The sequence below is a fragment of the Morone saxatilis genome, unplaced genomic scaffold, assembly GCF_004916995.1.
Source record: "Morone saxatilis isolate NCDOM2014 unplaced genomic scaffold, NCSU_SB_2.0 Contig0, whole genome shotgun sequence".
Taxonomy (NCBI): Eukaryota; Metazoa; Chordata; class Actinopteri; family Moronidae; genus Morone; species Morone saxatilis.
The window spans coordinates 9,449,368-9,460,564 of NW_023339650.1; the positions used below are offsets into that span (position 1 = coordinate 9,449,368).

An 11,197-nucleotide genomic window follows, 5' to 3' on the forward strand; every position below is an offset into this window, starting at 1 on the left:
ACTCTAATGTCCCATTGGATGCAACGAACCCCCCTTTAAATGAGATTATGCGGTTGAAGTTACGGAATAATTCAGTACCGGTGCTGTTTTCCCTCAGTAGGGATCTTCGATCGTATTGAAGCATCCGGTCTGGTCGCCGGGTTTTCGGTCCAGCACGCGCCTTGTATTAGGATCAAAGCTCCTCGCTGTGAACTGTGGAAGCCGGGAGGGAGACCGGAAGGGGGGGGGACAACCGCCGATGTTCGAGGGAGCTATCCGATTGTTGTACCAATCTCCCCCGGTCTGAGTGCTGCTCTGATCATGGGTTGCTTTAACACCCTGAATATCGTCCCTTGCCACCCCTCCAGTCTCACCCTGAGCCCACGTCCAGTGCAGACAGAGCAGCAACACCAGAAAAACTGTAGCACTCCTCATTCTGAAATATCACCTGTTTAGACAACAAGATGGAGTCTAACATGTCCCGCTCAACTCCCGTCTTTATATACACATAAATAAGGGGTCACTGAAAGCTGCATGAGAATTAAGCATATGTCTTTGATAACAAATTTAATAATTAACTCCAAACATTCTGTAACACTGTGCTGATTTTAAAGCACAAGTATTTTGAATTATGCTCTTAATATATAAAAACTAATGATTTATAATATATGCTTTCACAATAAATCTAAATGTAAATAACATAAATAACATTAGTGTCTAAACTGTTTGTGGAATTTCAGGGTCCGGGTTGGTTTTTCATACCTGGTTTACACTAAACTATCTGTACAAAAAGTCCAGTACTAATGTGTCTGTGAAATCATCTCTACATGTTTAACAGGTTTACATGGTGCTGATTGGTGAAGATGGGATCTCGCAGACAAGAGAACTACAAGTCCCAGGATGCACCCTCTTCAGGAGGAACTCTCAAGACACGTTTATATTCAGGTAAAAATACATCAATAGATATAAGGTGTACATTTTTTTCCACATTAAAATGCAACACATTTTACTACAATACTTCATAATACTTCCTGTAGCTTTAAGACATGACAAATTTGGTTTAGTCATTTTACTCTCTGTTTCTCTGTTTCTGATGCCACAGTGCAGCAGACATCCTGGGTCCAGTGTCGGGGGTCCACATCTGGCATGACAACTCTGGACCTTCCCCAAACTGGTACCTCAAACAAGTGGAGGTGTCTGAGGTAGGGCCCACCTGTTTGTGAATGTGCTATTTCCTCTGTGCTTGGACTTCCATCAACATGGCTTGTTTGTCTGCTGTTGTTTACAGCTGTAACAAAATATTAAAAAATACTACATCGTGATATTTTAATGCGCAAAAATATATGTTTTTGTGTTTTAAGCCCCAACCGCTTAATAGCAGTGTTATAGATGTAAACTGAGGGCTATGAATACAATTGCTTATCCCACTGTTCTGGCTGGATGAAAAAAATGTAATCAGCTTTTATGCATAAGGTGGTGGGTTCTTTATATTATGCTAGCTTTCTTTTATTAGATTAAAAAAATATATGCACAATATATTGCCTTGCTTACAGTATCAATCAACCCTGGTGATATGTATCATATTGCCAGATTCTTGCCAATAAACAGCCCTACTGTTGTTACAGGTGAACAGAGGGCATGTAAAGGGACGTGCTTGGCTCTTTGTCGGTCAGTGCTGGTTGGCTGTGAACAAAGGTGATGGCCGGGTGGAGAGAATGCTGCAAGTCTGCACTCAGGGAATAGGCTTTGCCAAGGTAAAGCACTAACATACTCAAATCAACTTTATTTACATAGCACCTTTCATACAAACAAGCAGCCCAAAGTGCTTTACATAGCAAATTGAAACAATGCATAAAAACAAACTGCACAACCATAAATAAAATACACATATAAACAAAAACAAAAAAACATCTCCCATGTGATCTCCAGTTCTCCACCTGTATCCTTGCAGATGTTGATTCTCAAGCTATCTGACTACTTGGCCGACCACCACGTCTGGATATCTGTGCACAGCTGCCCCTGCCCTAACTCGTTCACACACACTCAAAGACTTGGCGTGAGCCTGCTGCTACTGTTGGGCTATGCATGTGTCAACACAGTGATCATATCACAGATGGATGAACAGGTAGGTTAATAAAAAGTTTGAGATTCGGTGCATGAACTTTCCAAAACACGTCACTCAAACTCCTCCTGCTGTTCCTGATCTCTTGTTTACAGTTGCAGGTCGAGTTGGGCATTATTGATGTATCAGCTGTTTCCGTGACGACCGGAGTCCTAAGTGTGATGGCAGTGTTGCCTGCGGCAGCAATGATATCCTTCCTGTTCCGACTGCATGAGGTCGAGTTGACGGGGTCAGGAGTCCAACAAGGGAAGGGCAGAAGGACTGAAAAGGACATTTTTGAAGGTGATGTTTGTACTTAAGGAACCAGTGTGGTAGTGATTTATAGTGCATCTAGGTTGGTTGAAGTTGCAGATTTGCCAACTAATTGTAACACCACCTCGCATCTGTATTTGACGACCTGAGAATGAGAACAGGCTGTAAAGTGTGGAGGAGAAACCACAATGGCTGCTGAATGTGCGAAAAATACATCCCTATCTAGAGCCAGTGTTTGGTTTGTCCTTTCTGGACTACTGTAGAAACATGGCTGACTCCATGGAAGGCGACCCGCAGCGTCTGTAGGTAAAAATGGCTCATTCTAAGGTAACAAAACACAATTTCCTATATTCAGGTGACAAATGATAATATTGTTATGCATATTGTATTCCATGTCTGGCTCCTAAATGTTACACACTGGACCTGTTAATCTTTTAGTTTATTCTTTACTTTTCTTGTTACCTCACCTCCCTTTGTTATTTATCCTTATTTTATCATTGTTTTGTCTCCTCACAGATGCCCTTTCAGTGAGTGACAGTGTGTTTGAGCCTTATCTGTCTTGGAGTGGTCTCTCACAGTGGGCGCAAGAAGCCTGGAGGAAGAAATACCAGGTTACACCTCGAGCATCAATTTTCTGTCTCCTCTTTTGCCCTTTCTCTACGTCTTTGTTCTCACAGCATTTTTCACCCTATCTGACCCTTCTTGTCTATTAGGCCACAGACCTGCTGCCAGGGTCCACTACGATTCTGGAAAATAAAAACAAAGATAAAGAACCTGTAATCCAAACAGATGTGGTCATAAGAAAGGAGGCAGTTGAGAACAATATGGGGCTAGCGCTTCAGGATTTGTTACTGATTACTGAGGGGTACAATGTTGATCCAGCACCTCAGGGAAAAGATTCTGAGCTTTTAAGTGAAAGCAGCAGGTTTCACAGAACCCAGAAAGCTCTTTTGTCTGATCTGACGGATGGAGGTCAAGCTATCCAGAAGGGGGAAGATCCTCAAGGGACAAGGAAGGAAGGCAGTGATCACCAGGCAGCATGGCCTGATCACAACAGTTGTTACCACATCACTGACAGGCTGAAAGCGCGAAGATTCAGACCAGTATCTCAGTGGTGTCACTATTTGGCCTGGACAGTGTGTCTGCTGTTGTCCCTCTCCTGCCTGATGCTCTCTGCAGTGCTGGGAACGAGGTAGTACATATGTGATGGCATTAAATGGATGGTTGTGAACCATTTAGTAGTGTGGATTATGCTTAACACTGACCTTTGGAAACATGAGATCCCGTGTTATAACTGTATGTCTCAGACTCAAAACTATATAATCTATGTTTCTGTGTATCTGTCAGGTTCAGCAGCAGCAAGATTCTGCTGTGGATACACTCTCTTTTTGTCTCCCTCATGTCATGCATCTTCCTCATCCAGCCAGTTGTGGTAAACTAATACCAGCCTTTTGTAAACTATATTTCAAATAAATAGACCTATAATCCATAATCCTAAATTGGAATTCAATTCTTTGCACTGTACTGTAGATAGAAAACATGTTATTTTTCTTTTCCAGATAATTACAGTGGCAGTGGCTGTCTCCTTTTGGTACAGGAAAAGAGCAGACTTTCATACTTTTTCCAGTATAAGAGAGTTTGAGATAGAGACTTCAAAACCATGGAGCCATGGTGCTAATGCTGAGCTTGAAAAGGTGATCACAAGACTCTGTTTTGTTTTATTCAGTTCTTATCTGTTTTACTCTATTAAAACACCAAGTCAATTATCTCTGACTGACAGCTGCTTGGAGCTCGTCAGCGAGCTCGGTACCTTCGTCTTGTGCGCCCGCCGACCCCAGCAGAGCTGAGGAAAGTTCGCAGGAAGAAAAGAAGAGAGACTCTTATCCATAACACCCTCAGGTGAGTCTTTGTGTATGTGTGCAGCTTTTTATATGATGTTTCAGCTGTAGGAACTATCTTACATTATCTGTCTTTCTCTTGTCATCCAGGGATTTGTCCGTATGTGGCTCCATGCTTTTCCTGATGCTGTGTATAAATTATGGCAGCTCGTTCAGTGACCATTACCACCTCAATAAAGCTATCAGAAAACAGTTTATAAGGTAACATTTGCATGTGTTTGCTGTCTTTTTCCCTATTGCTCTCTGATAAACACACTCCAGGCACTCTAAGATCATATTTTATGTTTCAACAGGGGCCATGATAATGCATTTATGTCCATACAAAAGCATGAAGACTGGTGGAGGTGGGCACAGACCAGTCTCCTTAATATACTGTACAAGAATGCATCAGCCGCAGCTGCGGTAAGCTACAGGAGCTCTGCAGTGATTCATCACTCTCTGACAGTTTCTAAAATACAACAACTTACTCAAAGAAATGTTCCTGTGAGGGATAGAGCTTATTTTGTATCTAATCATTATAAAACCCTTTTAATCACTCAACAGTCATACATCTTGATTGGAGAGCCACTCTTGTGGGAGACAGAGGTGTCCAGTTCATTTCACAGCCAGGTAAGTAACAAAAGGAGACTTGCCTTTACATGCAATATTCCACTACTTTTTTAACCTAAATTATACTATATATTATATATTAAAATTAAATAATTTGGCATCATAGTTACAGTCACTAAAAATATATGTTCATGTTTTTTTCAAATGATTCCCTAAAATTTGATATTGCACACATTAAAAACAAAGATTGGTAACAATTTTTCATAACTGAAGTGAAATAAGCAACCACATAATTGCTGAATGATCCAGTGAACGATTTTATTTTAATTTCAAGCAAATAACCAGTCACATGGTATTCTCACTCAATTAAATAATTTCCCTCTGGGATTATTAAAGTATTTCTGATTTCTGATTTCTGATTTCTGAAGAGCACCCCCAGTAGAGAGTGCTGTTTATCCAACATGGACCCACGCCGCAATAGACTGTCAGGGTTTAGAGATGAATGAGTGCATTTATCAAAACTACCATCATTTCACATTTACTACAAGCAGGATTTCCACATGGGTCTCAAAAGGCTAAAAACCAATAATCTGATTTTAAGCCTTAAAATGTGTTACATAGGATTTTTACAGGTCTTAAAAATTGATTGCATTAAATGTATTCTTAGAAAAACTTTGTATTGTGACAACTGATTCCTTGCTGAAGCACCCATGGGCTCAAATCCAACCTGTGGCTCTTTGCTCCATGACATCCCCTCTTGTTCTCCCCCTTTCCTGTCTATCTTCAGCTATCTTATCCAATAAGATAGATAGATAGATGGATAGATACTTTATTTATTCCGAGGGAAATTCAGGCCCCAAAAAATATGTTTTTAAAAAGTCTTTAATCTAACCTGATAAACTCACACCACCAGTGTCACCTTTGATTCATGATTTTGCTTTGTGTGTATTCTGACTGTCTGCACTGTGTATGACTCCACAGGTCTCTACTGTGACGCTTGTACCAGAATGTCTTCGGTTGTTCTTGTCCAGGAACAGAACATCTTATCATCTACACTCAAATGTCTTACTTGAAACACCTCCAAGGACATGTGGTCACCTGGGCTGCTACTTAGAACCAAGTGCTATAGTTGGATTAGGCCACACAAAGTAAGAAACACACACACAATGATACTTTTTTTCCCAAATTTGATCTTTGCCAAAATGATTTCCTGTGGCGTCAACTCTAATGTATATAATATCATCGCTACCATCATTGAGCTGTCCTCCACTCTTCCACAGGTCTGACGCTGCATCCAGACTGAAGCTCCTGCATTCAGGTGGCTGGCTGGGCAGACAGACGGTGGCCGTGAAGGTCCAGTTCACCTTGTACAGCCCTGCGCCCAACTTATTCACCGACGTGACAATGCTCGCTGAGCAGAGCCCCACCGGTGTCCTGCTGACCTCTGCCAAAGTCCAGTCAGTTAGGGTTTATCACACTCCTGCTGTGTGGGACTATGTTGTTATGGTCTGCCAGGTACAATACTGCATTACCTGTTATCTGAATAAACAACTATTATTCCACACCATCATAAAGCCTCAGAAAGCAAATTATACAGACAAAACTTTCTACAACCAAATACATAATGAGATTTTAGGTCAGATTCTGTCAGAAAGCCTTAAGTTTCCTCATGTTTTTTCTTCGTACCCTCTAGCTCCTCTTCCTTCTCTTGTCTTTGATGCAACTCTGTGGTCAAGTAAACACTGTAGGGCAGCAAGGGCTGGTGGGATACTGGAGGACACCCTCCAACTGGCTGGAGGTGAGTCTAACGCCTATATACAAATACACACACATTTAAAAATTATTATTAATTTCGACAAAATAATTCCAAAGAAGACTTACATGCTTGAACATAGAGCAGACACATGGAAACATGCACATACTCAGACACACACACCAATGCAAACAAGATCACAATGACCTAGCCGAAAGGGTAAAGTAATCTGTAGCTCTTAAACTAACATACCTGTAGTAATGAAGGTCAAAGCACACAGCAAAGAATGAAATCTACCTGATTATGCTTTACCGGTGTACAGATATACCTGACTTTCTTTCTCTCTCTCTTGCAGGTCAGTTTGCTGACAGTAACCCTAGTGTACTACAATTATTACATCTATCGCTCCATTATTATCTTGGAGGTTGTGGAGCTGCTGCAGAGACACAATCACAGAGGACCTGTTGATGTCAGCCTCCTGGCTACCTGGGAACAAGTGAGAGAAAGAAAGAGATGACTCAAAGCAGGGAAAGGAGGGTTGTAGAGACAGGAAAACAAATATTTAATGTTGAGAGGACCGGCTACTGCCTGTCCTGCTTTATTTGTTTCAGTACCTTCTCTCAGAATATGAAAAGCCCCATCTTTAATAAGATAATAATGAGTGTATTGGCAGCACATAATTAAAACTTTGCATTTATCATTACATTGTACTTAAGAAGACACACCGTGTGCAAGGTTTTGTTGTTTTTGTCAAACACACCCTTAATACACAAGGAAAGCTCAAGTTTGTGGTTGAGAAGTCCTTTAGAGATAACAGTGTGGGTTGTAAAAATGACGGCAATGATTCACAGGGTTTAAGACGTCTTTTGTGTCTGCAGTATATTCGTACGCTGCATGGTGTTGCGCTCTTCCTCCTCACCATGAAGTGTGCGACTCTGTTGAGGGTGAACCGCTCTGCTACACTCCTCACCCGCTCACTCTCCAGCCTTCTCTGGCCAACGGTAAACACCTTGTGCAGCAAGACCACCAGTTAGGCACTACCTGATGAAATATTATAAAGTATAAAGTATTCCACATGTTTTGCTTTCATGTGTGCTACAGTGTGAGGTTGTTCCTGATTATGTAACACAATAGCCTTATTAATATACTGCACTCCTGTTCAGTTGGAGGACTTGGAAAAATGTCTCATTAATGCAATTCCTATAGTGTCCTACCTACACAGGTTATGCTGAAAAAGTGTAGAAACTGTTGTTTGCAGGTATGATGTTAGGAATGGAAATATTTTCAGAATATTGTGCTTTCTTGTAGTACTTGAATGTCGAAGTGGCCTTCCTATTGTATAGTTTGAGACCCCTCCACTAGAGTGTCTGAAATAATAAAAATGGTCTCCTTCTACTGTCCAAGATTTCAGGTCTTATCCTGATGGTGGCGCTGTCCTGTGTGGGGAATCTCCTGTTCGTACAAAGCTCCTTAGCCTTCAGCTCATTTTCCCGCACCTTTCAGACTCTGCTGCACTGCTGGGGTCCCAGAGCCGTTAAGGGCCTCCTCCTCTCAGAGCATGATCTCCTTTACCGTGGCATTCTCTATCTGTCATCCTCTGTGGTGTGGACAGCAGTGGTATATATAAACTAATAATAATATTACTTTTTTTTTTGATTGAATAGACTGATTTATGCATAAATTAAGTATCTGCACAACTTATTTTTTAGTGAAGGAAACAGTCTGTCAGAGTCTAGATGAGTCTAACAGCCATCTGTCTTTCTTGTAGGCGATAGGTGTTGTGTCCTCATTGGTCAGAGGTGCCAAAAGATCTCAAAGCAGGGGGAATGTTTTCACTGTAGCTGAATTAGCTGGCTACATCAGACAGAGGGTCTCTGACTTTACTGGGCAGCGGAGACAAGCATGGATCGAAAATCATGTGGAAGGAAAGGTAAGAAATAAGCTACCTAGTCCATAAAAAGAGCAGGACTTACACTTTGCAATTAAACTGAGATTTCTTGTAAAATATTACATTATCATTAAAGTTGCTTTTAAATTTTTATATATTATTTTCACATGACCTTGTGTGAACTACTCAGATTATTTCTGAGCTACTAAATCTGGATTATTGATTACTATCTCACGCTACTCTGCCTCCTCAAATGTTCCACATCATACTGCCTAATTATATTAGTTATACTAAAATTCAGAAGCCAATGACTTTGCCTTTTGGTTTTTCAGACTTACTACTTTGAGGAGTTTGAAGGTTTGGTGGATGAACTATTGTTCAGACTAAACGCCCTCTCAAACAGTCTGCACCACACTCTGCCCCCCAAAGCCCATCGCTACAGGGAGGAGAACAGTCCTGTCATCTCACCCATACAGGAGCCGTCCAACAGGGATGCACAGGCGAGTCAGCCTCATATACATACTTTCTCTCACACACAATACATTGTTTTAAAAATGTGTCTTCTGCAAAGCCGATGTCCTAACATTGTGTGATTCTGTTACAGGACTTAATAAGAACAAAAATGACAGAAGAGACGATGATAAAAGATTGCACAGATGTCAGTGGGCACGGAGAAACCCTACCTGCATCTCACCTGCTCCGGTAATAAAAAACCTCATGCATCTACTTAGGCTATAAAGAATTCTTAAGCAAATTTTGAAATGTAAATTACAAACTGATAAGAGTTTCTACCTTATTTTGCGCAACACTGCATTTCCAGGTCAACGCTTGAACTAGAGATACTGCAGTTCCTGCAGCAGAACGACCAACAAGGAGAAAATCCCACCCCAGACATTGTTGTGGCATCAGATAATTCACAACATGGAACAAGAGTCAAAGAAAACCCTATAAACAGAAAGTTCCAGACTTATTTAAAGGCACAAAACTACCTGCCCCTCTCAGACTCAGCATCACTCATCAGGGTTTGGACAGAAGATGTTCTGGAGAAGCAGGCTGACCAATGCATTCAAACAAATGACAGCAGCTGGTTAAGTAAAACTCAGGCCACCCACACAGAGGTGGTGGTGGAAGTTCTGGTCCATGAGGAGCCTGCGAGTGTAGAGCCAGATAAACAGTAGAGTCCAGTAGATGTTTCAAAGGTCTACATTTATTAAACTGTTAGTTATACTGTATAGGAATAATACTGTATTCCATCTGCTTGGATATTACCTGGATCACATAAACATTTAAAATAAGGCTTCTAATAATGGTGGGTACTTTATAAGTAACTATCATTACAAAAAAACATTATAACTAGTTTTTTGTGACTTTGTAACTGATTAATGGATTAATAAAAATACATTTTCAGTCTGAAGGTTGTGTGTACAAAGTTATTTCTACCCTTTTATAATAAGCAATCAGTTCTTCAGTTTGACATATTAGTAATGTATTTTAATTTAGATTGTCTGCAGTTGTCTGTCCTTATTCCCTAAGAGCTGACTACTGTGTTATCTGTTTTGTAAAGCAGTATTTGTTTGCAAACAATAAAAGTGCCTTCTATAAGAATCCAGTGTGAACAGTTGTTCTGGGATATACACCCTCAAGATATATATATTTTAAAGAGGTTTGCTGTCTAAATTCTAACCCTTAGGCTTTAAAAACTGAAACACTGTGATAAAGAGTCACTGTTTGTGTAAATAAAGTTGGTACATCAAATACGGTCTTTCCAACCCACTGGCAAAGTGTGTAGAAGTTATGTGTGGCAGAAGTCCAAGAAGGGAAACAATAAATAAAAGCATCCAATCGCATCCCCCAACGTATAATTGAGTGGCGGAGTGTGATTGGAGGACAGCAGACGATGAGAGCCAATCACGACGTGGCAAGTCAGACAAGTTCCAGACGGAGGAGGCGGCGTGCGTGATTTCACGACTGATTAGTTTGTGTGAAACCACGAGCCAAAGGCGTTCACAGCCGCACATCAGTATTGATCCGGACGGCGGGTCTGTGCAGCCGACAGTGTTTGGATGACACCCATCAGTGTTATTAGCGGAGTCAATTAGCCGGCTACGTCCGAGAAGCACGTCGTTAACCAGCGGACCGCGTCATCTTTGGACAATGAGGAAGGTGGCTCTGCTGCTGATAGTGTTGCTCGGCGTTGCACATTTTGCAACTGTCAGCAGATGTGAGGAGGGTAAGTCATTCCAGAGCCTTGTGTGTTGCATTGCAGCTGAACGCGTCGTTGAAGTGAAGCAGTGTCGCAGCTGCTGTTCGTTATCTGTGACTTACAAACTGGCCAAGTTACTGTAACGTCTTGCTGCTTCTGCTAGCACGATAGCTAACAGGACAGGTGAGCTAATGTCAACAGGACCGGCAGACACGTCCAGATGTGCACTGCTGTGACGTTGGACGTGTCCTAAAGCTTGGTTCAGCTTGGTTCTGCTACAACGTTACACATTGTGACAGTACAGGAAGGCTCTGTTACAAACAGGATGTGTGTTGCTACCACATGCTACATGTTATCTCTGTACTTTAATCTAATGCTATCAGGAGTAAAAGAAGCAGCATTTAGATGGACACACACACACACACACTGTTTGAGTTTATATAAGTTGCTCCTGGAATCAGCTTGTGTCCTTTTCTTGTTTGCTGTCAGATGTTACAGAGGAGAAGGAGGAGTCTGATGAAGAGGACAGTGATGATGAGGAGGATGATGACGA

The 11,197-nt window shown here is 41.4% G+C and overlaps 2 protein-coding genes across 2 annotated transcripts in view; both read left to right on the forward strand.

Moving 5' to 3' along the window:
• The window catches only part of LOC118322846 (polycystic kidney disease 1 like 1), a 37,688-nt gene extending 27,607 nt beyond the window's left edge, over window positions 1-10,081 (forward strand). Inside the window, exons 34-56 of the mRNA XM_035654682.1 lie at window positions 818-924; window positions 1,082-1,181; window positions 1,605-1,733; window positions 1,931-2,104; window positions 2,197-2,383; window positions 2,870-2,964; window positions 3,067-3,545; window positions 3,701-3,785; window positions 3,913-4,047; window positions 4,134-4,252; window positions 4,342-4,452; window positions 4,545-4,653; window positions 4,795-4,860; window positions 5,782-5,948; window positions 6,081-6,315; window positions 6,494-6,598; window positions 6,909-7,049; window positions 7,432-7,554; window positions 7,958-8,170; window positions 8,322-8,483; window positions 8,774-8,941; window positions 9,046-9,143; window positions 9,262-10,081. Coding sequence (XP_035510575.1) covers window positions 818-924; window positions 1,082-1,181; window positions 1,605-1,733; window positions 1,931-2,104; window positions 2,197-2,383; window positions 2,870-2,964; window positions 3,067-3,545; window positions 3,701-3,785; window positions 3,913-4,047; window positions 4,134-4,252; window positions 4,342-4,452; window positions 4,545-4,653; window positions 4,795-4,860; window positions 5,782-5,948; window positions 6,081-6,315; window positions 6,494-6,598; window positions 6,909-7,049; window positions 7,432-7,554; window positions 7,958-8,170; window positions 8,322-8,483; window positions 8,774-8,941; window positions 9,046-9,143; window positions 9,262-9,619 — 3,666 coding nt within the window. The 3' untranslated portion in view covers window positions 9,620-10,081. The remainder of the gene's footprint in view (window positions 1-817; window positions 925-1,081; window positions 1,182-1,604; window positions 1,734-1,930; window positions 2,105-2,196; window positions 2,384-2,869; window positions 2,965-3,066; window positions 3,546-3,700; window positions 3,786-3,912; window positions 4,048-4,133; window positions 4,253-4,341; window positions 4,453-4,544; window positions 4,654-4,794; window positions 4,861-5,781; window positions 5,949-6,080; window positions 6,316-6,493; window positions 6,599-6,908; window positions 7,050-7,431; window positions 7,555-7,957; window positions 8,171-8,321; window positions 8,484-8,773; window positions 8,942-9,045; window positions 9,144-9,261) is intronic.
• A 282-nt stretch (window positions 10,082-10,363) lies between these two features.
• Window positions 10,364-11,197, forward strand: part of pdia4 (protein disulfide isomerase family A, member 4) — a gene marked incomplete in the record, with an annotated part of 4,103 nt that continues 3,269 nt past the window's right edge. Inside the window, 2 exon segments of the mRNA XM_035654638.1 lie at window positions 10,364-10,671; window positions 11,134-11,197. Coding sequence (XP_035510531.1) covers window positions 10,596-10,671; window positions 11,134-11,197 — 140 coding nt within the window.